General features: G+C 45.4%; 1 protein-coding gene across 2 annotated transcripts in view; it reads right to left on the bottom strand.

Annotated features, from left to right (window-relative positions):
• SCD (stearoyl-CoA desaturase) overlaps positions 1-27,295 on the bottom strand; it is a 126,178-nt gene that overhangs the window by 24,095 nt on the left and 74,788 nt on the right. For both annotated transcript variants that reach the window (XM_069610495.1, XM_069610496.1), the window contains exon 5: positions 10,152-10,384. In XM_069610495.1, the coding sequence (XP_069466596.1) occupies positions 10,152-10,384 (233 nt within the window). The remainder of the gene's footprint in view (positions 1-10,151; positions 10,385-27,295) is intronic.

Here is a 27,295-nt window from a genome sequence, read left to right on the forward strand (position 1 = left end):
TCATGTCCTATTACTGGCAGCGAGGGTATGCCTCACGATAAAGTGGACATTACAGACCCTCCCATCAGAAAGATGTTGGACCCAAAAGGCCAGAGAAATATAGGAGATGGAGAACATTACAGGAGCCCCCTCCCCCCATGAACTCACAGCGAGCAGAGAAATGGAATGGTCACCCTTTCTCAACATTTACAAGTAATCCCTTTTTTGAGACTCGCTCCAGAATGTTCACAGATGCGCTCGAAATCCAAGCGCGACAAACAATTTCTTGGACCCAACATGTCTCCGTGGGAAGGCGCAGGGGTGAGGGGGGTGTTGGGAAGGGAAACCACGGTTTGAAGGGAAGCACGATAACGTCGTAGCAATCATCTCAGTTATGACACTTGTGATGTGCACTGTTTGTTTACAAAATGCTTAATAAAATAAGTTTTTTTTTTTAAAATACCCACAAAAACATTTTCCATTTTGGGAAGGGACCTCTGATGCCTGCAAGGGGGAAGAGGGTCATCTCCCGTCTCCCCCTTAGTAACCACTTCTTAAAAATATACTGAATGTAATTAATATATGTATCTGTGTATGATGTGTGCTGCTGTTGGCCCCACGATTAGCTCAGCTCTGCCGTACCTGGTTATCAATTGCTCACCTATGACGTGGACCTTTTATAAAGCACCATGTAGAGTGATTACTATGGACACTTTTCTTGAACTCAGATACAGTATTTCTGATCAAAGCTTTCACCATCTTTGTCAATCAATACAAAGTGAGCGCAAGGAAGCTAGACCACAGCGCCCCCATGCTCCACCTACCGCAGCTGCCTTATCAGTATCAATGCCATTGATGGCTGAGACACTGAAGTGCGCACTTACCAAACTCCATTCACCACTACTTTCCCAGCCTTGCTTGCCCTGTTTCCGTGGACAGTGAGGGTAAGGGTTTCAGGGGGATTGCCACAGAGACCAGGGACACATGGACGCTGTGCACCTCTCCCACTTTTTTTTCCTGGGGGAGATATGGGCATGCCAGCTATATTTTGTTTCCTTCCTTGCTACGAGTGCCATCCTAAAACCCCTCTCTCACTGCGTTTAACAGCGAGGTCAAGGGAGCAGTTGAGCTAAGAATAGAACAGTCAATACTCATTGGCTGAATGCAAACAGAAAGGACGCAGCAAGGAAAAACACTGTAACCTTAGATGGATGCAGAAACATTTCCTACGTCTTTATTTCACCACCTTTCGTAAAAACTAAACAGCATTAAACATTTCACTGCTGTAACATGAAACAATATGGCGTCTGACGAGTGCCATAGCAAGCCTGAGTGGTAAGTAGTTCACCCCTGGGTACAATTTCTAACCATAAATGGGTCCGTTTTTATTTTTGGTAATGTTGCCAGGGACGACCACATTTCAATTAATCACTGAACTCTGTCAACATTACAAACTAACAGCCAGCACATTATCATTTAAGAGCCACGAACGAGCCAAAAATATGGGCCTACTTGCACCCTTGTTTCCGGACCACCACACTCCGAGTCTGCCTGCCATGCCCGGTGCACCCGACAGGTGTGACCCTGCCGGGGGCACCGGCTGGGTTACCACCGGACTCGTAATGAGGCCCACTGAAGCATTGTAAAACGAACTAAGCTCTTTCGTCTGTTGAAACACAAGCTTTTGATGCGAATACTAGAAATCCTCTCCAAGCCACTCTTGATTCAAGAGGTAAGGCCAGAGGCTTTATTTTAAGCTGTATAGCTATCTCAATATTTCAAGCAGATTCATTTGCCAGATTTGACAGATTATAGCCATTAGAATAGCACTTGTTACAGCTTTTTTATTTCTTATTTTTAGGTGTGGACTACAAAGGGTTTGTGACGAATTGAGCTACTGCAGAATAAGTGGACATCCTTGGAATTTTGTACATTGATGTTGTGAGCCATCCAGGTGAAGGATAGCTATACATTATGGGGCATGATAGTTTAAAATATATATATATATTTTCCAAATGGTCAAAAAATTAAATGCTTTATTCCTTCTGTCTATTTACTTTGTAGATCATTTCATTAAGAATTGCATTAAGAATCTGAGGAAGATTGTTGTATAATTTGCTCTGATGAAGGGTTTAGCCCAAAACGCGTTGAGCCAAATTTATTTCCACCTTTATTATTTTTGTATTAAATACATTTTCATTTTAACTGTGCTGTGCTCTAAAAATGCTTTACATTATTTATATTGCCTTAGTGATTGACTGTTTTACAGTGCTGAGGTGTGCAGGGGACGCAAGCGTCCTTACCTACAGGACACTTACTTGTCCTCTTTAGCATTTTTGTTGAATCTTCTTAAACTGGTCTATTAATGTGGTGTGCACCTATGCCGGTTTGGTAGTTATGATATTTTAAGTATTTATTTTATGTATTTTTATCGCACCCATACACAGGTGTTTCAAGGCGCATACACAAGTGTTCCCAAAGGGATTACCATGGCCATGGGCAGTTGGTGGGTAAATAACCAAACAACACCTAAAAATGTTCTGTTCCTCCTCATATGCCATTGCGACCCATCTGTACTAAAGTATCTATAAACTCATGTTGCCTGGTAGGCCTTGATCTTCCAGGGTATAATATGCATGAACAACGTAACTTGATCAAGGCCTCCATGTTACATCGTCTCCACCCATTACCGCTTAGTCAATCAATTTAGCAAAATAAAAGTCTATTGTATTATTATATCCAAGTTAAAAACTGTACATAAACTAGTGAACCAACAAACAATACATGTACAACTAGACAAATGCATGAGTCAACATATAATCAAAAGATCATCAGATAGAAAAACCATATATATATATATTCAACATAAATCCCAGACAGACTTAAAAAACACATAGATGTAAAGGGGAAACCCCCCCCCCCCAACACATCGGGGACTCCTAGAGTCTTATTAGTCCTTTTCATGACCTGCCCCTTATTTGCAGCCTCTTGATTTCTTCAATAGTCGACACGTTGCGTTTCGGCCTTTTTATGAGCATAAGATTGTGCTAAAACCATGTGCAGCGTTCATCAGGACAAAACCAATGTTTTCAAGACAACCCAATGTGTTCCTGTGTCTTTCCTATATCTACAATTCAAACATATGTACACATTTTCTGTTAGAGTAGGGTGGAGTATGTGTGACATCCTGGTGAACGGAAGATAGCACAGGGGCAGCATGCTGGTCTTGGAAGCAAGACCACGCATAGCAACAGAGGTTTGAATACCGGATCTGTGCTTCGAAAACAAACTCAGCACGTTGTAAAAAAAAACAATAAAATAAAATGTAAAACTTCAAAAGGTCGTATAATTCTGTCATCAGCTATTCTTTTCATCAATTAATGATATAGTAGACAACATATCTTCAGGTTGTAGCCACTCGACTAGTAGTCTCTAAATGGTCCACTTGCTTTTCCTGTGCTTTTCTGTAGTCACTTTATCCTAAATGCACATATATATTATATATCAACAATGAGGACCCATGTAAATACTTCCACTGATCTTCCCTAGTACCCCAAACATGTGCTTACCTTCTTTTGCAAGAAGCTGTTCCATATTTATTAATAACAGATATGGGAAGCACGATTATCCAAGGACATCTGCACAAGAAAAACAACATACCACCAAGTGATCCCACATATATGTAGTGTTTATGATAAACTGGGACAAGAAAAGGGACTCCAACTTTCTACTCACTCAGCCTCCTGAGTACATGCAGTGCTGAAAACGGAGGTGTGCTCCTAATGCCCGCCTTCTGCCTGTATTGCACAAATCGCCAATTAGCAATGTTATAGTCACAATTAATAATTTGTGATCTATAGCTCAATTCTATGCATGCTCGCCTCTAGCAATTTATCTTTCCATCAACTAAAGTGTGATAATGTGCTGCCCCTTTCCCTGGTAAATTTTACCATGAGGAGATTTTGTTAGTGAAGAAATCACTCTTTGACCTACTGATGTCAGCCTCTAAAAACGACTCTAGGAAGCTATTTGAAATACTCAAGAGATTTAGAAAAACCTAGACGCTCCATCAAATTTCCCCGAATATGAGGATTGTGAAGCGGTACAGAAGGCTTTTGCAGACCAGATCATTGCTGCATATGTCCAAATTAATTAAAACCTTACCAACCCCATGTTTGTATCCCCGGTGGAAAGTAATAATGAGGTTAAACTTGATTGTGATCACGTTTTTACTTTTCAAATAATTTCAGAAGATTTTCTTACCAAGGCATTAAGCAAAATGAAGCCCACGACCTGTGAGGGTGAGATCCTCCCTTCTAAAATAATATTGGAACATCTTAGTATCTTCCTCCACCTTCTTGGTCCGTTTTATTAATGCCACTTTCAGAGATTGTTACATCCCTGATTCACTAAAAAACGTGGCAGTGACCCTGTTATTGATATAGATAGGATTGGACCAGAAGGCCTATACTAATTACAGACCAATTACCAATGTGCTGTTTTTATTGAAGGTGGTTGATACAATTGCTACTCTTCAGTTACAAGAGCACCTAGAGAAATCTCAAGTTTTTCATCCCAGACAATCTGGGTTCAGGTCCCACCATGGCACGGAAAGTGCTTTGTTGGACCTACAGACTGAAATGCTCAAAATTATGGACAACAACAAGGTCGGGCGGCTGATGTTGCGAGATCTTTCAGCAGCCTCCGACCCTGTTGACCATGGAAGCTTATAGGTCGGTTGAAGAATCTTGCTGGTTGCTCTGAGGAGGCAGCCCTCTGGATTGAATCCTTTTTGCTGAATAGAATGTCTAAAATTGTCTGGGGTGAAGGCCACTCCAAACCAGAGAGGCTACAGTACGATATGCCACAGGGTGCCTGCCTTTCACCAGCCCTTTTTAATGTATACTGCCCGTTATGCGATCTCCTAGATACCTTTGAAGTTAGCTTTTCTACACCCAGCTGATTATAAATGTTATTGGCGACCATGAAAAAGACTTACCAAATCTCAAGCACCTACCGGGTGGAGATAGAGCTGCTCTGAGCTGCTCCGAGTCAAATATGTAATTTTATGCTTGCAAAAAATTGGAAGTAACCAGGAAGTTGCTTAAACTTGTAAGTGTTTGTTGGGGGGTGCTGGGGCGACTGCAGGTGTGATTGCAGTGCCCTCCCAACCTGCAGTCACTCCGGGCTCCATACCAACACATCAGAATTTAGAAGTTACCTGTGGTGACATGGCACATGGGGTATAAAGTCAACCAGGTGTCTGTTTATTTTATTTGTTTGTTTGTTTATAATGCATCGGAGCCCGCAGGCATCAGGGCACAAGGCAGAAGTCTATTTAGCATTCAGGGTCGAGGGTCTTTTATTTGAAAAGTACTGTTTTCAGTCATTTCCTAAAGGTCAAAAGGTTTCTGTCTGCGCATAATTCCTTCGGAAGGCTGTTCCATAGATGTACTGCCTGCGCATGGGACGACCTTCCGAGACCCTTGTATTGTCAGGTTTATATATTCAGTGTTGTCTTCTGACCAGATTTTATACAGAGACTTTTATGTGTACAAAAGAATGGTACCTTCCTACCTCCTTTTGTTTTATAATAATATCTGGACAGTGTGCTGTTATACAGAGCAGACAACGTGGATCCCCATCTGTACTGTAATCCAATAGTTTTGGCTTATAATATAATGCCTGTCACACTGCTCTGGGTTTCCTTTTCAAAGGCTGGGATTCCCCCAGTACCATTCTGAAGCCCAGAGAAGCCAGGCCCGCCCGGACACATGCCTGCACTCGGTGGGGGAGCAGCTCCTCACACAGCACACACACTACCACCTCTGGCATGCATCCACATTTGATACATACATAGTCGGTCACTTCTGCACATGGTTCAAGGAAACGCACTTGTATGTTCTCCGCGGCCCCCTGGATCTTTTACAGAAAGATAAACCCAGGAGATTGAATTAAAAAAAGCATGCATGCTTTAGCTTTGTTCCAGTGCACCTAAGCTTTATATTATATTTCATCTATTGCATGAAGGTAAAAAGCATGCGGGCGTGGCCTTGCAAACATGTGGGCGTGGCATTCCAGTGATGCAGATATCTGGGTTTTTCATTTTGAAAATGTAGGCAGGTATGCTCCAGCCTCCAGCAACAACCTCCTCCCTCTCTGAAATCTGACTGAGGCAGAAAAAAGAGTTCCAACCACAGGTCCCCTTTTAAGTCATGTGGTTCAAATTCAGACAAACTTTGCAAAGGCTCGTCTGTGGTTTGATCTCTTAGAATCACCTGCAATTTCACTTATTTTAGGTTCCAGCGTATACATTTCTCATGTACCACTCGGGAGCCTCTTAACAGCACTGAATTACTGTACAAAATGACTAGAGTGAATGTCAATGTAAACTAGAATCCGTTTTTTTTATTTACAGTTTTACCACAGTTTGATGATTTGGCACTGCTTTGCCCCACAATGATAGTGAAACACTTCTTTGCATAGTGATCAAAGGCAATAGAGCAAATGCTTCTTGGCAACTGTAGCTTCCAGAGAGATGTTTCCCACTTTCAGCAGTTTTACTGCGATGGGTTTGTTGAGTGGATTTACGATCACATTAGTCTGAAGTAAAAGAAAAGGTAATCCACATACAAATGCTCGAGTAATACCGAAACTAAAATCTGTTCTGACACAGCATCGAACATGCAGACAGCCAAATACTGTTTAACTGCACCTATGGTACCATGACACCTAAACATCAAGCATTTAGAGGCATTTCAGCCCGAGCGGGAGTATACAATGCATGAAGTGAACCCAGGCTTTCATAGTCGTGATACAAATAGCAAAATAAATACATTACAGAAAGTAAAAATATGTTTGTCTTTTAATGTGGCCAAAAGAAGTCTGACTGGCATGCCTTTTTTGTTATGGGTAAGGACAATAGTGTGGCATTCTTTCGGTGGCATCCTGACTATAGGGTGCTCTTTGTAATGGGAGGCTGAATTGCAATGTGCTATCTGAATGGTACATTTATTGTTTTAGACTGTTTGGGTGCAGGCTATAACATCAAATCTGATGCACACCCACGCAATCCATTTTCCAGGACTGTCCCTGTATCCGAGCTCTTGATGTTTGTAGTTGAATTGTTACATTCTTAGCAGTATTGCTCCCCTGTGTTTATTGATGGCCTTTTGTCAATTCTTTATTTTCGTTAATCTGCCCACTTTTGCCAACTGTTGTGACCCTTATGATTTGGGTTGTGAGGATGGGTTGGAGTCCTTAAAGGGGGTTTTGGACGTGTATCCATTTCGTTTTGTTGGTGGGATGAAATGCACGTGGCTGCTTAAGAAATTCATGAAATGTTTGATGCAACTTTGGTAGGGTATTAAAAGGTTCAATATGAAACGTATAGTGTGATTTAACATGGGTTTCAATTACTGGGACCAACTGACAATATGAGACACACTTTCCAACATAGTTTTCCGATATGTACGTGTGTCTTGTAAGGGCAAGAGTCTAAATTTCGGTAAATATTTTTCATCTGTGTCAGTGACAAAAGTGTTTCCGCTTCTGCCAAAGAACAACAATAGCTGTTGCTCGATAGTTACGAGCAATTTTACACCAAAGGTGTTCCCTTGACACCATAGCACACACACCCAAATCCTAAACAAATGCGGATATTGCAACTTTAAATAACCTCCATTTTGAAATAAAAATCACACTAATTTGGCTACAGCGACTATAGATTTACCTACTTGTCATGAAGCAGATGATCATAAACCTGAGGACAAGGAGGTCTGCAGGCTTTGGTTACTGTCACTCTGTACAATGCAATTCCACAAAACCATCTATTAAGGATACACTGGGCCATTGTGGCTATACAGGAAAGCATTGTACCAACAATGCAATAATCCATCAATAATGATGCAATTTTGTCTAGTTAGTTTCTTAAATACAATGTGGGTTGCAGTAATGGTCTTTCAGTAAATCAGAATTTGGAATGTGGTCAACAGCCACTAAGGCAATAAACCCTGAGCCTGCGGGCCATTACCGCATAAGGTAATGCCCCCGGGCCCATAGTTACATGCCCGGGCGTAGCGAGGTACTTAACGGAGGCCCCGGGGGCATTACCTTGCGTGGCAATGGTCATCAGGCTCTGGGCCTATTGCCATTAGTACCCCGGTCCGTTAGAACTGGGTACTAAAGCCATTTTTTTTTCTGTTCTGAAACGCTCAGGTGTTTCGGAACAGAAAAAAAAGTCAAAAAAGTCAACAATGAAAAATGGCCACCGGGGAAAGGAAAACGAAGGGTTATAGTTGAAAGTATTTAAAACAAAAGGATCGAATGCCTTTTTTTCGCCACCAAAAGTGGCGGGAAAAAAAAGTTTTTTTTTTAAATAGCGGGTTTCCCCCCAACCCCGTTTTCCTTTGTAAAAAAAAAACGTTTTTTTGCACACTAAACTAAAAAATATATAAATAAATATAAAAGCATCAAAACTTTTTTTCCAGTCCTTTTGGTTCCGAAAAAATGGCTTTCGATCCTTTTTTTTCGATCCTTTGACCGGACACCAAAACAAAGTCCGTTTTCCATTTTCATGGCAGCCATTGAAAAAAAAAAAAAATAGGAAAAAAGTAAACAAACAATATGGCCACTAGGAGAAGGGAGAAGGGACTCTAATTAGTCCCTTCTCCCTTTCCATGGCGGCCTGTCGCAGATCAGGAGGGGACAAAACAAGGTAAGTGGAGGGGTGGGAGGGTGGGAAGGGAATTCTGTGGGTGGAGGTTGGGAGAAGACTTACATTATTTCCCCGGCGAGGGGAGATGGCGGCCGCCGGCCGTGAGGAGGTTCAGGGCAGTGGGATTACCGTGTGGTAATGCCTGCATTCTGAGCCTCCCCATTGGCTGGGAGGATGCCACCCCCCCTCCCACTCACCGGGTACTAATGGCCCTGCAAGCATTCTGACAAGCAGATTAAAAGTATTTCTCTTAATACTCTCCTTAGCCAGAAAATGCAACATGGACACTGAAAAGGAATCCGAGATAAAAGCACAAAATAAATTACCACTTGGCTTTACAACCATGTTACACTGACATGGAAACTAAAGAAAATACTCTCATCAGCATCATACAAAGGGATTAAAAGAATGCAAAACCCACTCTTCTGGAAAACATGTCTACTATTGCTTTAACTCTCCTTCTCAAGAGCATAACTTTTCACAACCTTTTTTATTACTAAAAAAACCCAACATTCAATGTACTAACGGTTTTATGTCATTTACTTAACTCACTATAATATTCTTACTTAAGCATTACAATTCCAAAACCTGCACTAAGTGCTGACAAACCTTCTAGTCCTTGCAGGGGTCACTATCCCTTTCCCCAAAGTATGGTCCTCCTCTTTTGCAGTAATGAACACTTCCCCATTCTAAAAGGCTATATTGTGTGTGTACTTGGAGAAGAGAAGAGGAATGCACCAGGAGTCAGATAGATGGATAGATAGAACCGACATACATTATGTGAAGTTGCACATATTAGGGACAAGAGAAATGCAAAGATAGCTCTGAAGAAAAATGTGCCAGAAAGCAAACTGTGAAAATAAATTCGAGAAACGTAGACTTTTTTCTAGTGAATACTGATGAAACATACACAGTTTAATGAATTCCTGCCATAATAGATGCAGTGAAAGAAATGGATGCAGGCGAGTTGCGTGATACAGTCCACTTTTCGTAAAATATCTTTGAGTGAAATGCAGCTGTATGTTGTGCATTAACTATTAAACAAACATAGCATACTGTACATGAAAATTCCTGATTAAATGTTGAACTGAATCTTCCATTTGTGGCTCATTATTATCATCATCAGTCATGTTCCTTCCACCAAAGGCTGGTTGTTCTTATATAAAGGATAGTTGTGCTAAATTAAATATGCTCTAAATCACGTGTCTGCAACCTTTGGCTCTGCAGATATGTTGGACTACAAATCCCACTGCCTATAGCTATATCACTCAATAGTATGGGAGCTGTAGTCCAAAACATTTGGAGAGCCAAATGTTGCAGACCGCTGCTCTAGATGGTTTATTAAAACGTGGGTTTCCCATATAAAGGAGATTGATGGATGCTCAGCAAATCTTGAGAACTAATTGATGCAAAATGTTCAGGACAGTAAATCAATTAATTGGGTTTGTCAACTTACCAATGGCTGAAAAGGCAACTAATCGATTCTCTCGTGGGTTGATAGTTTTGTCGTATGGTCGATTCCCAAACATATGTGCGGCACTGTTTATTAGCCATGTGGCATTAAGCACTAAGGCATATCGGAGGATGGCAGAGATAAAATAGGCGTTGCTTAAAGATTCTCCCCAGAAGTACCATGGAACCACAGTTGGAATGAAGAAGCACATCACGATCACGGAGGTCTTGTAAAACCTTAATTGGGCAAAAAGCAAAAATTTAATCAGATAGTTCATTTCATTCCATTGAAATAAGGCATTGCAAGATATTCTTAAGTTTGAAAGATGTTCAATGTGCATGCAAGCGTACAGTTATTGTAATGTTCATGATTTACCACTCAATATCTTATATGCTCTGAAATGATATACTATTACCTTCTCGTCCATCTTCCTCCTCACATACCTTAGTTAGAGTTATCCACCTCCAGAAGATCTACTACCTTTTATAATCTATGATAGGAAGTAAACTGGAGAATATCGATTTGTGCATCTTCTATCTCTATTAAATTGTTCAGCTCCACCTCTTCTGCGCATATGAGAGGATTTCTAGGGGACAACACTTTTGTCTTGGAAGCAACACAGGTTTCAATTTCGGTCCCGCGCTTTGGAACTGGTCTCCGGTGTTAAGCGTATGATACAAAATTAATTATGACTCATGGGCACCACTGCTGTTTTTTGGGTCTGTCTCCACTGGACATTATACTGATGCCCTTTCCAGCTCCACCAGATAAGTTTATATTAAATTTGATATTTGTTAAAGCATACATTTTGTTTCATCTGACTCATGGATAATGCCAGCAGTCTATGTTGTTTTTAAACCCCGGAAACAGTAGAAGTGTGTGTGTGTTTTTCTTTCTGGGCGGTACGTGGTGTTTCCAGTTTAAAAAAGTAAATATGGCTGATTACTTTTACATGTTTCACTTTTAATGCATTTAACCTTTACTCTATGCAAAATTAGCGGATAATGCTGTGCAGTTCACAGGAGATTCCCATTTTAGTATTATAGGAGCCTATACACTGGTGTGCAGGTACACCCCTTGCTAAACATGTCGGAGGAGCACAGCTGGGCAGGCTCTAAATCTGTTTTGGGCACTGCAAAACTTTTTTTATTGAGCTTTACAACTTCCCCTCTCCGAACTGCTGTGCAGGCATCGCGAATGTGCGAATATGTTATGGATTCAGCCTCGTCTCAGGGTAAGGTGAACAGACGTCCCGGTTTTGTCGGGAATGTCCCGGAATTAGGATCCCTGTCCCTAAGTTTTTTAAATTTAAAATACATGTCCCAGTTTTGGGAAAGGGAGGGTGGCTGCCACTGTAAAGCAGCAATGCAAGCTGACATTTTTACATGACAAACTGTTTTCTAGCATCACCATTGTTCGAAACCCCAGGGTAACCTCGAACCTCCAACTTTTTTGTAGATAACCCCCACGCATCTACTGATTGCACCACTACAACTGGCACCAGTACAACTGGTTAAAGAAAAGAAAAAAAAAAGTGTAGCAAAGCCTGTTACAACAATCAAAGCGAAAGTTAATCAAAGCGCTATAGTGACGTATGCTAATATATGAGATACATTACTCACCGTAATCGTATTGCTGATGCTTGTATCTGCTTATATTCACATGCTGTGCATAGGCCGACATCTAGTGGAAGCTGCAGAGTATTACAGTTTGTTTTTCGAAACTCGAAAATGGGCCTCGACACAGGGCGTGCCAGTAATACTATCCCTAGTGTGACGTCCACTGTACCCATGATCCCTCACGTGTCTAGGACCCTCAGATTGTATTTTTTTCTGACATGAGGTAGCATGAGGAGTAGCGCGAGTACAGATAATACAAGCAGATAGATAAGACTACAAGCATCCATGCGCCTTCTCTCAGAGGGGAGGAAGGGTGGGTCGGATGTGAATCTAAGCAGATACAAGCATCAGAAATACGATTACGGTGAGTAATGTATCTCTTCTGAGACTTGTTGAATCTGCTTAGATCACATGCTGTGCATAGATTAGCGAGCAGTGTTAGAAGAAGGAGGAGGTGGGATGTGAGAAGGGTCATGAGTAAATAAATGTCTTAAAACCGCTTGCCCCACTTGAGTATCTGTCTTGGAATGGGTGTCAATGAAGTAGTGCTGAGTAAAAGTGTGAATAGAGCTCCAAGTAGCTGCTTTGCAAATGGTGTCAAGGGGTACATTTGCAATGAAAGCCAGAGTGGCCCCAATGCCTCTGGTAGAGTGGGCTCTTGGCGTGAAAGGCAGAGTTTTTTCAGAAAGAGAGTAACACAGCTGGATACAGTTAACAATCCACTTAGAGATGGCACCTTTAGAGACGCGATCTCCCTCTCTGCCTGTAGCTACGGAGACAAACAACTGATCTGTTTCCCTTAGCGGTCTGGTCTTGTTTACATAGTAGAGGACCGCCCTACGCACATCTATGGTGTGTAGTTTCACCTCAGCCGAGCTTTGTGGGTCTTGGAAGAAAGCCGGAAGCTCGATGGACTGGTTCACATGGAATTTAGAAATAAACTTAGGTGAGAACCTAGGGTGTGTACGTAAAACCAGTTTATTTTTATGAACTGTAAAGAATGGATCCTGCACTGAAAGAGCCTGAATTTCACTGACCCTTCTTATAGAGGTTATTGCTACTAAGAAGGCCGTTTTATAAGTCAGGTGTTTGAGACTGCTTTTATGCATGGGTTCGAATGGGGGGCCCAAGAGTTTAGATAGCACCACGTTAAGGTCCCATCCTGGTGGAGGGTTTGAAATAGGAGGGTGAAGTCTCTTTACTCCTTCCATGAAAGCTTTAACCACTGGTATCTTGGACCACAACACCTTGTTATGGGATGTGGTGTATGCTGACAGCGCTGCCAGGTGTACCTTCAGTGAGTTAAATACCAGTCCTGCATCCAGCAGGTGGAGCATGTATGTGACAATTGTGGAAGGAGTGCAATCAACTGGGTTGACTTACTTGTTCTGGCACCAGATAACTAATCATTTCCATTTGTCAAAGTAGCAGTGCCTCGTGTTTGGCTTCCCAGATTCCTTTAGGATGTCCATACACCTCTGAGATAATCTGAGATGTCCGAACTCTATGACCTCAGGAGCCATGCTACTAGGTTCATTGAGTTGGGTTGACGATGCACTGTTTGACCTTCGTGCGGGACAGTAGGTTGTACCAGCCCGGGAGTTTTATGGGTTCGCACACTGCTAGTCTGCGTAGGTGTGGAAACCACAGTTGTCTCTCCCACATGGGGGCAACTAGGACGAGCGTCATTGACTCTCTGTTCATCTTGTTGACCACCTTCCTGGAGAGGTGTTGGTGGAAAAGCGTACGCAAACATCCCTGATCAGTTCATCTACAGGGCGTTCCCTTGGTAGTCTGGCTGGGGGAACCTGGATGCAAATCCTGGGCACTGTGTTTTCGCTTGAGGCGAATAGGTCTATAGTGGGGAAACCCCACTGAGAGAAGATATCTTCTACGATTTCTCTGTGTTGACACCATTTGTGTTCCTCTGGGAGGGGATCTCTGCTCAAAGCATCCGCCAGAGAATTGAGATCCCCTGGAACATGTTGAGATGACAGGAAGATCTTCCGTCTGAGTGCCCATATCCAAATTTTCTGGGCAAGCCTAGACAGATTTGGCAAACAAGTCCCTCCCTGCTTGTTTATGTAAAACATGGCTGTAGTGCTGTCCGTCTGGATCTGCACTGACAGATTCAGCAGGTAGGGCTTGAACGCTTGAAGCGCTCTGAATACTGCCAGAAGCTCTAGCAGGTTGATGTGATTCTTGGCCACTGAGTGAGACCAGAGACCCTGAGCTGTGTGGTGGAGGATTTGAGCTCCCGACCCTGTCAGGCATGCATCGGTTGTGACTACCGCCTGTATCTCGGGATCGTAAAAGGGTTTCCCCTTGGACAGATTTTCTCTTGTCCACCAGTGAAGGCTTTGTACCAGTGTTGTACCAATGTTGGCGAAACGACCACTAGATCGTCCCACTGACCACTTGCCTGAGACCACTGTTTCGCCAACCATTCCTGCATGGGGCGCAGGCGCGCATGGGGGACCAGGTAAATACATGACGCCATCATGCCTAGAAAACGCATTGCTTTGCGTACCGTTATCTGGCGACCGGCCTGATATTGCAGAATTTGCAGCAGTATATTCCGAAATCTTTCCCATGATGGAAAGGTCAACCCCTCTTGCGTGTCTAGGATAGCTCCAAGGAACTGTTTGGAGGTGCTTGGCACCAGACTTGACTTCTTCTCGTTTATTGAGAAGCCTAATTCGCAGAGGAGGTTGATCGTCCTTTGAATGTTTGTTCTGCAAATTACTGGGTTCTCCCCCGTGATGAGCCAGTCGTCCAGGTAAGGGTACACCGGGATTGCCTCCCTGCGTAGGTGTGCTGCCGCCACCGCCAGTACCTTGGTGAATACCCTTGGAGCCGAGGCTATCCCGAAGGGCAGTACCTTGAACTGGTAGTGCCGACTGTCCACCTTGAAGCGCAAGTACTTTCTGTGCGCTGGGAACATGGAAATATGAAAATAGGCATCTTTCATGTCCAATGTTGTCATGTAATCCCCCCTTTTTTTTTTTTAGGAGGGGGATTACCTCCTGGAGAGTAGTCATGCGAACTTTTTGGGGCTTGACATACTTAGGCCGTAAATCCAATACTGGGCGCATTGTCAAATCTTTTTTTGCCACAAGGAAGTAAGTTGAATAAATACTCTAGTTTACTTGGTGTCCCGGGACGAGTTCTATCGCGTCCTTTCCTAGAAGATTGACGATCTCCTCGAGGAGAATCTTCTGGTGGTCCAAAGAATGTATTCTTTGTCGTGGAGGGTGGTTTTGGGGACGCTCTAACAGTTCTATGCAGTATCCTGCAGACACTGTGGACAGCACCCATCTGTCTGAAGTGATCCCTTCCCAAGCTTGGAAATGCGTCACCTTACTGGGGATGTGTGAGAAGGGACCCTGAACGGAACGTCACTGTTTTGGTGGAGGCGCGCCGCCGGCTCTACTGGGGCTGCCTCTACCCTTACCACGCCCTCTCTTATTACCCCTGCCATAACCCTGGGTAGACTGCTGGCCGTTGTTCGATTGTGTACCCTGCCCTTGGGAATAGTTAGACCCTCTCTGGGAATTTTGTCCGCATGGGCGACGAAAATTACCATTCCCTCTCTGGTTAGGGGGTTTATTGGTTAGTTGGCCTAGGGATTTGAGTGTCTCATACTCGTCCTTGGCATTTTTCAGCGCGTCCTCGACCGCCTTTCCAAACAATAGATCCGGCTCCACCGGTTTGTCTATCAATGAAGCCTGGGTTTCGGCTTTGAACCCAGACTGTCGCAACCAAGCATGCCTATTGATAACAGTACCTTCTGCTATCAACCTGCCGGCGTTATCCACGGCATCAAAGGTTGCTTTTAATATGCAACCTGGCTCTTCCGTCTGCCGAAACTCGTGCCAATTGGCTTTTTAAGGGTTCTGGGGTGGAATCTATGAGTGCCGCAACTTCTTCCCACTGGTGGCAGTTGTAACTCGCCAGCAGGGTGGTGGAGTTGGCAATCCTTGCCTGGTAGGCGGAAGAGGAGGCTACTTTCCTGCCCAAGCCATATATCTTCTTGCTCTCCTTGTCTGGAGTTCCTTCCGACGAGGACAAGGGTGTTCCCGCCCTCTTACGGGTGTTTGAAACTACTAGGGAGTCCGGTTTCAGATGCCCTCTTATGTACAGTGGGTCTGTTTGGGCTGCCCTGAAAAGCTCCTCAACTCTGGGGTTTACCGCCCTAGTGAGATTGGGATTAACAAGGGAAGGGTCTATCCTTTTTATTGACTTAAGGATAGGGATGGCAAGGGCAACAGGTCTCCTTTCTCCCACTAACTCCTCGGCAAAGTCCCTCTCTTCCGGAGCACCCTGGGTGTCAATGTGGAAGTGTTCTGCCGCTCTGGACAGCACTTCATTCAAGAGAGGCTGGTTGTCGACAGGGGAGTCGGTAACCGGGGGTTCTTTATCTACCGGGGAATCTAGCCTGTAGGTTTCTGGGTCGTCCTCCTCCTCCTCTTGGTCCTCGTCATCCCCAACATGGCCAAATCTGGATCCTCACAAAAGGATGGATCTCCCTGATATTGAGAATAAGGCTGTATACCGAAGGGGTCTGAAGTAGGAGCTTCAACCCGGGACTTTTTACTTGGGGGTATAGGATCCTTAGAGCCTGAGCTCGTCGGGGGTATAAGAGAGAAAGTGTTCAGGGTTTTTGGCGTAGAAATCTGCCAATGATGATATCCTTGACATGACTCTGTCTATGTCATCACTAGACCATTCTCTTGAACTGGGAATGATTCTTTCTTGGAGGCCTTTCCCTGTTTTATCTTCACTAGACCTACTGGTTTGAACAGGGGTCTTTGGGATAACAGAAGACCAAGACTTTTCCATCTGTTTATGTGGAGTAGAATGTTTTTGAGGTGTGGAAGGAGGCCGAGACTGCTTCCTTTGTTGTTTTTCCCCTTCCCCGTGGGTGGAAGAGACCCTGTTTTTTCACCCCTTCGGAGCCTTTCGATGCCTGGCGCCGAGGTTCGGGGTAGTGTCCCTATCTCTCGAGTGTGGAGGTTGGGACCCGGGAACAGCCGTTGCGCGGCCTGTTGACGCCGACTCCTGGAGTGCGGTCTGGGGATAGAGGTCGGCTTTGTTTTCCGACAATCGAACCTCTGTTACCTTGGGGAGCGAGGCACTCTTGGCAACAGTGGATGGTTGCCTGGAGTCATGTGGCAATCTAGATCGAGAACGCCCAGAGGGCACCGATTTGGATAATTCTCTATGTGCCTCTTTCCGAGTACTCGACGTGCGCGTCAAGTCTCGATTGGACTTCATGTGTTTTGTGGTAGTGCTGTGGGTAGCGCTTGTGTCGCCGGGGGTCTTCCCCATAGCCGCCTTGCCGGACGACCTTGCGAGGTCGGGGACTTGCGCTCGACTGTCAATTGATGCCACGTTGCCCTCGCTGTCCGAAAGCACGGTGTCGCTGCCATCGCTGAAGGCGCCCTCCGCTGCCATGGCCTCTTGACGCCTGGCGTGGTGGACCCAACGCTTGATCGAACGGTCCTTGAGTGTTTTTGGTTTGAACCTACTACATGCTCTGCAGTTAGCCTCAGGGTGGTCCCTCGGTAAGTAGAGATTGCACGTGGCGTGTCTGTCAACCCAAGCGTACTTGCGGTTGCACTTGGGTACCCTCCATACGCACCTTGTGGCAGCGGGCTAATAAGTGTAGGAATATATAAGAATGTAGCTATATACCAAAAGTGTAAAGTATGTCCACCCCCATGCTCCCTACTTGCAGGGCCGAGGTCAGAGGCCTTCTGAGGCCCAAATCCGTCGTGCAGCTCTCGACGGTCGATTCTTTCTCTGGGCCGGCGTCGAGTGTGGATGTTCGGTGACTCGACGTTGGGGTGGAGAAATGGAGAAATAACAATATTTTAGCAAAAGTATGGCTAAGGCCAGGGAACTCCGCGGAATGCTTCCAACCAGTATGGCGTAAAAAAACAATCTGAGGGTCCTAGACGCGTGAGGGATCATGGGTACAGTAGACGTCGCACTAGGGATAGTATTACTGGCACGCCCTGCGTCGACGCCCATTTTCGAGTTTCGAAAAACAAACTAATACTCTGCAGCTTCCATTAGATGTTGGCCTATGCACAGCTTTTGATCTATGCAGATTCCACAAGCCTCCCAAATTATATATATATATATATATATGATATGCTGTAAATATTGTTGATATTAATGCATGATCACATGGGGAGGCGATACCATGGAAAGGGGTGCGACAGAGGTATAGGGGTGAATGTGCTTAGGGAGCCCCCTAAGCAAGGGACATCATTTCACCAAAATGCTAGGGGTAACGGACGTGACATCACATGGCCCTTGACCTCTGATGACATCACAGGAAGTGATGCAATTTGACCCCCCCCAAGTGACATCACAGGAATTGATGGCACATGACCTTTCAACACTTGACAAAATAGGAAGTGGCATCACATAGCAGTGTTCCTCAGGACACTAAGAAATATATGGCTATGATATCACTGTAATATGATATACATTTCATACAAGAATGATTCACCATATGTAGCGTTATTATCAGTGTGTATAGGCCCATATTACCAAATTAATGTGAAAATGTAAGCAGGTGTCCAAGCCACAAGTTACTGGGAATTTCGCAGCAAGGTGGGAGATGGATATCCCAGAGGAGGTCCTTGTAGGTAAATGCTACACTGAGTTGGAGAAATCCATTGGGCTGTTAGCTCACACTTGCACCTGGGGGCAGAGGGAGTGTGCCTGCATTCTCTACCCAGCCTTTGACCCACTCCCACTGCAGAACCATAGCGGGCAGGGGCGTGACCCAAACTGAGGCAGAAAGCTGGAGCAGTTAGACTAGCACCTTACAAGATCTACACACATACACCAAAGATCTATTATACTGAAAAGGTACTCCTTGTGAGCGTGGCCACTGTGCGACACATATGGGGGACTACCTCGGGCATGGACTAACTAACCCCAAGCCGTTGATGTGCAGTGAGGCGGTGGAACCTGCGGAGGAGAGAATGGAGGAGAGGTGGAGAAGAAAATGTACCTGGAGGTGGAAAAATGAAGCTGTGAAGACATAAGAGGCTTTTAGAGAGGAGAGGGAGAAGAAAAAGAGACTTGGGAAAGAGGAAGATCTGTGGCAAATATAGGAAGGAGGCGAGGGAGAGGAGGAGGAGAGTACATCTGCAGTGGTGCTAGATCCACGAGTACTAGTGGTGCTGCAGCACTCCCGGAGTGCCTGGTTGAGTCCATGAGCAGAATTTGTCAGTGTGCAAAACACTACAGCAATAGACCCTATCATCAAAACCTAATTTTCCTCTTCAGGTCACAGGGCTGCTTGCCATTAGTAGTACTTCCCTGTATGCAATACTTTGAAGGAAGGCAAACAATGCTCCTTTCAACTACAAAAGGTGCCCACATTTAGATGCGAAACAAAATCTGGATATACGAGAACTGCATTGGTAAATTGGGTGCTGAAAAAACGTTATGTTCAGTCCCTCAGCAAAAGCAATAAAGTAAAAGCGTATGTTAAATTGCAACTATTCCCTCTCAGGGCAGGCGAACAGTGTTCCCCTTCTTTAGAACGTATCGCCTTGCCAGTGCAGTTAAACGTTGTTAGTCTCTCACATCAGTCTGGCTCAAAGCAGGTATCCCGAGTAGGAGACAGCACACGATTGTGTGTCTCCCCTCCAGCAAATCTCGGCAACTATCTAGCTGTCAATAAGGGGGCAGGTGCAAATTAGCTGTAGCACTGTCTCAAAATTGAGCTTAATCAGTAACAATGGAAACAGGGATAGTGGAGAGGCTTCACAGAGATTAGAGCTACCACACACCCGGCTAAGAGGGTGTGTGGGAGTGGCGGGACAAACTTGCAGCAAAGGAAATAAAGGTTGTTTAGTGAGTGTCAGCTGTTATGTAGCCCCATATACTTTCTATGCCAATAGTTCCCATCCAGGAGGCTAGTGCCACCTGCATCAGCTGAAACAAAAAAACAAGAGAGATTTGCTAAGAACAAAAGGCATCAAATACAAGACAAAATCACTAATCTAAAACTAATCATAAAAGGGATTGTGGTCCAGTAAGAGCACCTTATGCCGGTGGAAAAACTATATGGAAACACTGTCTCTCAGCTCAGCATCAGACTGGAACATGAGTACAGCCTTAAAACTGAATAACAGGACTTCTTTTCCAAACTGTCACACCTCTCATTCTAGTACCATCCTTGAGGCACACACAAACAGGTTTCTGTTTGCTAGCACAATGCCCATCACATTACAGTAGGGTGTGTGGTTCCGGTCTTATATGATAGTCCAGCACATCTTCACCTCTATGGAAGCCCAGCCTCTGCCATGCCAGCTGCTCTCCCAGTGAACCAGCGCTGTCCTGAAACAGGTCTTGGTTCGCCCCCTTCAGGTAAATCATTCACACACGTGTCACTGCCCACAAACTGCAAAAGATCCATACCACCACTCAGGGCTTGCTTACTTCTGGCTTGCTCCCATCTGCTTGACCTTCACTCGCCCTCCTTTTCTAAATAATTGCAGACCACATTTTCCTGGTTTAACAGAAAAAAATAATTGAGTAACAGTCACATGCCACCATTTTAAAAAATGGAAGGGAAAATACATTGTAAAGAAAATGAGTAAAGTTAAAGGGGCCAGATTTGCAATGAATCTATGCTTCCCGTTATGTTTCAGTGACCATTGTTTCAATCAAATAAAAGGTTTAATCTTTTGCTCATTCGAATTGTTTGCCTCATAAGTATTAGCCAATATACCCATTTAACGAAGGTCTAAGTCAGAACATTCTTCTGATTCACAGACCCTCATAGGCAGAGGCTGCAGGATTTTGGGAACCATCCATACTTCGATAGGGGGAGAACTGGTTTCTCTTTGAAGTTCCCAGTTCCACGTTCACTTCAGGCTCCAAACTGCATCATTCCTCCGAGAATCAGGTCCTCGTCTTTTGTGGTTCCAGACAATGCAGAGCATGAGCTTTCTAAAAAACAAATGGAATGTTGAGCCTTGTGCTCTTCTCCTGCGCAAACAAACAGCAGCAGCAGTAGTTCCAGGGTGCGATAAGTCTATACAGCTTCCCGAGCACCTCCGGACACCAGACTGGCATGCCTCGTAGGACAATCTTACCTGATAAAATTCACAATCGACTAAAAAAAGACCAGGCTTTCCCCAGGATTGGGTAGAAAAGGCGTAACCAGTAGAGAGATAAAGAAATACGAGTGGAAACGTTTATAGTCCTTGTGGATGATAAAGAACCGTTCACAAACTTCTCCTCAGTAGTTCCTTCCACTGTCTCTCTGTTTGCATACATGGCCTCCTGTTTTTTTTGCAAGTTTGCAAGTCTCCTTGAAACTGTCTGTAGCATTGCTGCCTGTCACCTGATGAGGTACACAGCGATGTACGTAGAGGGTCAGCTGACCCGCATTAACGAATGTGCTTGCCGCTCTAATAAAGCAGTCCTGATACAACCTCACCAGTGTGTAGACGTGTATTGTTCAGCTCCCCACACCCCACATGCTCCCCCAAGTTGGGACACTACAATGGCGATTAGAGGGTGAACCTGCAGCACCAACACTCCTCAACACACTGTTTCACGAAACCGAATGGTCCCGCTCCTCACAGGCTCCGGAGAGCGAGGAGGAGCCAATTCAAGCCCAGCCAGCCCAGAAGCCTCCCGCAATGCACAGAAAAAGGGAAAGGCCCTTCCGAGGTCCTGTGAGGACTGCACATAGGTCGCAGCAAGCGGGGAGTGTGGGCCACAAGGAGAGCAGGCACCAGGGCGACAGTTCATACAGCCTGGTGCAGCAGGGGCACGTGAAGCACGCAGAGTCGCAAAGACACTGGGAAATGCGTGAAGCAGCGCAGGGCATCAAGTGAGCCCCACAAATCCTGCTAGAGAGGCCACCATATCACGCTGGGAGGAAGCACACCAGTGTCAAGTGCCCCAATACGCCCCGACATCATGTCAGACCCGGGACAAGGCCAAGACCAGGCAGCAGCAGCTCCGGGGCCTGTTCAAAAAGAGAGACATATTCCTGGTACCGTCAATTTTGGCTTCTGACACCATAGATACCATCAATTTGGGTCCGAGGTGGACCAGGTGGCTAAAAGAATTCTATGTCTACTTGGATGCAGTGGGTTTGCAAGAGGACAAGCGCATCATTGGTCTGCTCATCGTCCCCGGTGGCCCCAAGGTACGTGATATCATTTTTTGAATTGCCAGAAGATGTGGAGTACAAGTACAACGACCGTAAGAAGATGTTAATGGAACATTTTGTGACACAAAGGAATGCTTACTATGAAAAGCACGTGTTCCATACCACAACACAACTGCCAGGGTTAAGCATGGTACATTTGTGACACGCCTAAGGTCCAGAGTCAAGCACTGTGAATTCAACCTGTATAACAATGAAGAGGACATCAAATCCCAGGTTATCGCTGGATCTGAGTCCATCATACTAAAGACGAAATTGCCGCAGGTACCACACATGCTAGCTGAGATCCTTGTTCTGGTACGAAGGTCGTCGGCGCTAAACCTCCAGATATCAACGCTGGGTAAAAACTCACATTTCAACGCCAACCATCAAGGAAGAAGGTATTAACACAATCATGAGTCAGCAACACACCCCGCAGGAAGCCCGACAGGAGAAACAGCAGTATTTTCGGTGCGGATATGATCTCCCTCATGATGGATCATGCCCAGCCATCGGCCAAATATGCTCTGACTGTTGCATGGGAGAACATTTTCGCCCCATGTGCCGAAACCCAAAAGCGGCGAGAGTCAGCTCGTCAGAACAAGGACCCCGCCGACACAAATCCCTGCCCCGGCTTCATCAGAAGGACCAAACAAGAATTACTGTTAACGAGAGCCCACTTGCCACGCTAATAAAGCAGTACTAATACAACCTCCCTCGTGTGCAGACTTGTATTATTCAGCTGCAACGCCCCACCCTGCATGCGCCCCCAAGCTGGGACACTACACTGTCCTATCTCATAAAGGGACTCAGAGCTGCCATGTTCCTCCATGTCCACAGCCCTATAATGTACCAGAAACCCTTATTATTACATACAATGGTGACTTGTGCGTACAATGAAAAAACACTGATGATCATCCAATACCCTGGGCTTCCTCAAGATGTGAAATAGCATAAAACTAACATGCTTCCAGAGTTGTACCACCGATGGGAGACTCTTGATATCTGAGAAAAAAAGAATACCTCACCAGACACTAAGGAATGCCCAGAATCATGAATGCCTGACTGGGATCCCACCATCTCAATGACCCTGAATCAGCCGGAAGCGAAGAAAGCTCCTACCACAGACAGGAAGCATACAGAAGACATCTCTCGTTCTTGTTAATAGCATAGCGGGCCACCACATGATGGCATCACTTCAAGACCATATGCTGCACTATCAGATGATGCAATTCTCATTCAATGTCAAGGTGCCTCCAATGAGGGAGTCTTCTTCTCGGTTGCTTACCCCAAGAGTTGTAAGGCCTGGAGAATGATATGATGTCAGGGCCCATTCCCACATCTCCAGTGCTAGAGCCCAGCTGAGAAGATCTCGTGCCTCCCAAATTGTGGATATATAACATTGTGGCTGTGCTGTCGGACACAATCCAGAATACAGACATTGTGATACTCAGAATGAACACTTTCATGACAAAGAAATTGCATGCAATTCCAACACATTGATGTGCCACAGCTTCAGAGGATGCAGGCATCACAAGCTGTGGACCTCCAAGCTGTTCATCGCCAACCGTCCTATGAGGGACAAGTCCATTGTGATCTTGACAGAAGCTATGATTCTCAAAAAAGAATTCCAATGTGGAGATACTTCAAATTGACAAACCAGAGCAGATCTTTCCTTAGGAGGTATGGAATAGGGAAACACTATCTCCTGACGTAGAGTGGATTTATTCCAGTTCAAAGCCATATAGAGCTGTGTGTATCTCATTTTGAGACTTACACTAGGGACAGGATCCTGCGAAATGCCATCAGCCTCAGCAGCCATTGAACCCACCAGGTTATGGCTGAAAAAGAAGTTGAAATTCAGAAGAATATTGTGAATCATTTCTCCCATGGGAAAGACTCTGTCCATCTCTGCATTCTAGCAGAACCCAATGAAGGTCAGGCCTTGAAAAGGTGTCAATGAGGATTTATTTGGGTTCACGGAGAGACTCAACTGGAAAAGGAAATTAACAGAAGACTCAGAACCAGATTCCTCCTCCTAACTTATCTCGAACCAGTCAATCTTCCAGGTAGGGACAAATGTGCATCCCCAGAGCCTGGAATGAGGTGGAACCACTGCCATCAGCTTAGTAGACGGATGTAGTGTCACATTTAACTCAAAGGGCAACCCTTTGACTGAAACCACCAGCCCCCAAGTGAGAAATTGAGGACCTGGTGATGAGGCTCCCATATTCGATCATGTGGGAACACATCCTGAAGATCCACTGCACAGAGCCAATCGCCCTGCCTGTGTGATCCTTTTGAACCCTGCTAGGGGGAAAGGGAGGTTGAGGTGAAGTGAGAAAGATACAGGATGATACACAGGGCTGTCTGGTTGGAAATGGATACTATAAAGAAGCCTACAGAAAAGGCATGTCCCGCATTGGGAGGCAGGAGGGAAGAATCCGTCCCTTCTGCAGTTAGGGACCAGCAACCTGTGGACTTCATGCTTTAAAGAGAGGTACCTGAACTGGTGGAAGGAAGGTTCGGAAGCAGGGGAACATGGGTGAAGGGAAGAAACCCCACCTTAGCACTGATAAAACACATGGGGCATTGGAAATTGCCCTCCAAAGCTCCAGATGGAGCAAGAACATCCCCACCAAATGGAGTGACATGAGGGCAAACCAGACCATGGTTGTTTTGATTTGGGCTTGGTGGATGAGGAGGAAGAGCCCTGGAAGATCCAGTCAGGGGGAAGCAGTAACTATTCTTTCTATGTCTGAGGTTTGACCCGTCAAGCTATCTCGCTCTATGCTCTTGAAAGTGCTAAAACCAACCACAATATATTGATCTGGCCTTTTCCTTAGGACAGAAAGGGTTTCAGCAGAGGCTTAGCAACAGGACTTGCACATTCTTAAAAATTACAGTAGACCTGCAGGGCAAGTTCCTTACTTTATATACTCGACCCAAGAGAAATGCACTCTCCCCATGGTGATTGGTGACAAAATATTTACTAGTGCTTTCTGTAAAATGGTGCATGTCGCCATAAGCACACTTCATATTTCATGCAATGCTGCCACCCAAAGGCGAACCATGCACAGTGACCATTGTTTGCCATTTCCAAAAAATAAAGTTGGTTTGCAGTAAATCTCTAATAAAAGTTTAAAACATCTCCATGCTCCCAGCAAGGTCGAGTACCTTGCTGTTCAGAAAATCCCCTCGCCAATGCTAGTGGGCTAGTAGATTTTGCAACCCCTGAAAAAGCATCTTGGCTGTCGGAATGCGGTGCATTTTCTTGCCAATCTTTTAATCCAGAACTACATTAAACAGGTCAACCAAATGAAATGGCCAGACAAGTAGCTTATCCTGGATATCCATGTTGAATTCATTTTGCCGTATATATACCCAACGCCTGACATAAAGCCAATCAACATTCCCAGAGTCACAGTGTCAATGTGGTCTACTGCAGATTGCATTAAGTTCTATGAAACCTGGTAAACCTCTGCAAGCCCGGCTGTGAAATAGTACTTAACCTGAGGGCGAAATTGCTCAAAATCAGTCAAATCAATCTTGAGCCTCCGATTCACTGCAGCTAAAAAGGTGCGAGCATTGCTGGGCAGGTAGATAGTTGAATTCTAGACCTTCTTGCCTATAATCGCAAGCAACTTGTCCTCCTTATGAAGGACTGAAGAGGATAAAGCCTCAAGAGTGGCTTTTGAGGAGGGGGGGTGGTGCAACAGCCGCTAAGGAAAGAGGCTGGGGTATGAAAAACAGCAGGTAGTCTTAGATTGCAAGGGTCTATGATGTGCATTTACCAACCCCCCTCTGCCCTAGACAGCCTGAGGAGGGTGGGGAGCACGGGATTGCCACAAATTGATCACCTCTCCAAACACATATTTATGGACAACTGTGTGCTCCAGACCAGAAGATGCCATCACCACTGAATGGGGCTGCAGGGCTTCAAACAGCATAATGTCTGAGAACTCCAGCAGTCCACTCATAGTTGAAGAGGGGAAACTCTTGGGTTTTCTGCGTTATCCCATCTGTATCCCTCATGTCATTGGGATCAGGATTCACCAGGGTCGGAGGAGGTCAAATTGGTAGAGAAGCCACAAGTGTTGGGGGCAGAGATGCAGGAGCTGACTACTGATCCACCATCACCACAATTGGAGGTAGAGCCAGCACAGCTGTTAATAACGTTAGATGTGAAGGGCCAACCTTGCCTGGCCAATCAATCACACACACACAGGGAGGAGCTGCCCAACTGTCTTCGACCCCCGGAAGAGGCAGGTGGAGCATTTCCTTGATAATATCTTGTAAGTATCCATTCCTAGAAGGGAACTTGCAAATAACTGGTTCTCTACTATGATATGATATGACATTTGTAACGCGCCTATACACAAGTGTTTCAAGGCGCGACGAGGCAGGGAGGGGGGAACAAGGGGAAGACAGACAATGATCCTACTAGGCCAGGTGTCATTCAGACCGCGCAAGTGCAGGGGTAAGGGGAAGGGAAAAGGGGAAGGGGAGGGGGAAGTGCAGTACAAGTAAGTAGAATAAGTAAATAAATAGGGCCAGCTGGTGGCAAGTGCAAGGTAAGTGCAGACAAGTGCTGGGAAAGGGGGGGCTGTAGGGATACAGAGACAGTCCCTCAGTGCAGGGGTTGCCAGGGAGGCAGTGCAAGAGGAGAGTGGCTGGGACCAGGACCGAGGTCGGTGAGAGTGGCCCAGTTGCAGATTCGGTGCAGATTCAGTCGAGACTTTAGCAGGGGAGAGGGAGAGAGAAAGCAGAAGCAAAGAGGAAGGTTTTGAGGTGCTTCCGGAACCAGAGATGGTTCTCCTCAAGTTTCAGGGCGGCAGGAAGGCTGTTCCAGAGGGAGGCCCCTGCCACGGCGAGAGATCGACCCCCGACTCGTTGCTTCGAGAAGCGGCTGACCCTGAGGGAGTTGGAGATGCATGAGCGAAGGGCTCGGGAAGGAAGATATTTAGGAAGAGCGAGTTGAAGGTATTTAGGCCCCAGGCCCCAGAAGGCCTTGTGGACAATGCAGAGGGTTTTGAACTTAATCCTCGCAGCCACTGGGAGCCAGTGTAGAGATTTCAGTCCTGGAGAGATACGGTCCCTGGGCTTGAGGCCAAGGACAAGTCTTGCAGTTCTGTTCTGGATGAGTTGCAGGGGGCGGAGAGTGGAGGCAGGCAGATTAAGATAGAGGCTGTTACAGTAGTCCAGCTTCGAGAGAACCAGGGCTCGGGAGACAGTGAGCTTCTGGGGGAAGGAGAGGAAGGGAAGAATACCTCTGAGGAGGTGCAGCTGGTAGTGTGACTTCTTAGAGACGTCAGATATATGAGGAGAGA

The sequence above is a fragment of the Ambystoma mexicanum genome, chromosome 8, assembly GCF_040938575.1.
Source record: "Ambystoma mexicanum isolate Mex_15411 chromosome 8, UKY_AmexF1_1, whole genome shotgun sequence".
NCBI classification, from domain to species: Eukaryota; Metazoa; Chordata; class Amphibia; order Caudata; family Ambystomatidae; genus Ambystoma; species Ambystoma mexicanum.